The sequence below is a fragment of the Triticum dicoccoides genome, unplaced genomic scaffold (assembly GCF_002162155.2).
Source record: "Triticum dicoccoides isolate Atlit2015 ecotype Zavitan unplaced genomic scaffold, WEW_v2.0 scaffold13454, whole genome shotgun sequence".
NCBI lineage: Eukaryota > Viridiplantae > Streptophyta > Magnoliopsida > Poales > Poaceae > Triticum > Triticum dicoccoides.
Window position 1 is genome coordinate 1 of NW_021195092.1, and position 2,079 is coordinate 2,079.

Consider the following 2,079-nt stretch of genomic DNA (forward strand, 5'->3'; position numbering starts at 1 on the left):
TCACGCGAGCCATGTGTGAACGCATTGGAAGACTGAAACAAGGTTAACCAGAAAACAAAAAAAAAGGAATTGAAGAAGGAGACATTTTATTTCTCCATTCTCTCTTCCAGCTCAATAAAAATTCTATGCGACATTTCTAAACAGAAAAGTTGGTGTCACACAGTTCCAAATTTGCACAATGTTAATACACAGACCAAATCCATTTGTTGAGAACTTAAACCATGGACAACGTCCATGAGGAGAAGGAGGAGGATCCACGGCATCCGGCCCTGGCGCTCTTGTGCGGGTGGGGAGGAAGGTGCACCGTTGTCGTTGCAGCAGTAGCAAACGTCGCCGCGAACGAGGTTGCACCGGCCGTGGACGTAGCCCAGGGCCTGGCAGCAGCGCATGCACTTGCCGGTCCCCTGCCAGCATTTGACCATGCACTCCGCCCTCAGCACGTCACACACGAGCTCGCCCCGCACTGCCGTCGTCGCCGCCCCCACTGCACATATGCACGGAACAAGATCTGAACAAAATTCATCCAAGATTCACCAATTGGCTCTTATCGAACACTTACGGATGAGAACGATGGCCACGAACAACAATTTCTTGGCCATCTTGTTCGTGGTTAGTGGTAGATTCTTCCTTGTCTTGGATGGTCAATAGCGAGTGGATGATGTGGCAATATACGTGATAGAGGGGGCGAGTGATTTTGGATGCTTATGCTAGGTGGTATTTTAATAGGACAGAATGGGAAATATAAGATAACAACACATTTAACACTTCCCAACTTCAGAGTATATCACCTAAGAAGGCTCGTATACTAAGGATATATTAATTTTACCACCGAAGCATTTTTAGTTATACATGGAAAGTATTACTCCCTTCGTTCATAAATATAAGTTTTTCTAGAGATTTCAATATGAACTACATAAAGAGCAAAATGAGCGAATCTACACTCTAAACTATATCTACATACATCCGTATGTAGTTTGCTGGCAATAAGCCATGCCTGTGGCAGCGGTGTCTGGTCCGTGCGTGCGCTCGAGGTCCGCCTCGTAAGTCAGCGACTGTTAGGTAGAGTTATGGGTTGTTAGTGCATGGCAGTGCATGGCTCGGTTAGTTAGCTAGTGGAGCGCTTTTAGGAGTGGATGAGTGCATGCAGTTAAGTGGCCGGGTGGTGGCCGGGTCGTGCGTGCGTGTGGGGGCTGGATGTGTGTATCTCGGGTATAAATTCCCTCCCTCTGTAATAGTTGTGTGAGCCGAGAGGAAGCAATACAAGAGAGGAAAAAAGGCCCCGGCCTTCGTCGCTGGGGCGGGCGTCCGTCGCCGCGGGTATTTGTCGCCCGAAAAAATCGTCTCCTCGTATTCTTGTGATTGTTTGTCGATCCTCGGTTCCAACAATTGGTATTCAGAGCCAAGTTCGAGGGGCGGTCGTGACGCGCGGCGAGTCCGCGGCTGTGCGGTGTGATGTCGTGCGCGCGAAGAGCACGGTGGTCACGGAGACGAGGAGGTCGCGGAGGACCCGCGTGGTGGCGCAGAGGTCGCGGCGGCTCGTCGCGACAACCGTGGAGGCGCGTGGCACGGAGCCGCGGCGGCCGCGGCGGACCTGCGTGGTGGCGCAGAGGCTGCGGTGGCGCAGCATGGCGGCATGGAGGCCGCGGCGGTGCAGGACAATAAGACGCGGCGGCGAGCCGGGCGCGACCGATGCGTGTTATGGGTGCGCACTGGACGCGTCGGGCGTGACGGGCGCGTCGGGCGCGCGTACGAGCGTGCGGTTGACGTTGGGAGGAGGCGTATGTCGCCGTGGTGCTCAAGTCCGTGCTCGAGTTCGGCTACATCCTTCCGGCGTTTGTCGCTGGCGGCTGCTATGGTGGACGTGGAGGCGGCACGCGGTGAGCCTCTGGTGCTGTCGGGCTCGTCGGACGCGTCGGATGCGCGCGGAACGTGCAGGACGCACTGGTGCGGTCGGGCTCGTCGGGCACGTCGGATGCGTGCGGGACGTGCGGGACGCAGATGGACGCCAGGCGTGTGTCACCGGCGGAGAAGGAGCTCGACGTATGTCACCGGGGTCGTGACGGAGCACGGTGCGACCAG

The 2,079-nt window shown here is 55.7% G+C and overlaps 1 protein-coding gene across 1 annotated transcript; it reads right to left on the reverse strand.

Moving 5' to 3' along the window:
• Window positions 1–98: 98 nt before the first annotated feature.
• LOC119343621 lies at window positions 99–673 on the reverse strand. The gene is made up of 2 exons (XM_037614487.1): window positions 560–673; window positions 99–484 (listed from the first exon to the last, which is right to left on the reverse strand). The coding sequence occupies exons 1-2, from the start codon at window positions 597–599 to the stop codon at window positions 156–158; spliced, it is 369 nt and encodes a 122-aa protein (XP_037470384.1). The 5' UTR covers window positions 600–673; the 3' UTR covers window positions 99–155.
• Between the last annotated feature and the right edge of the window lie 1,406 nt (window positions 674–2,079).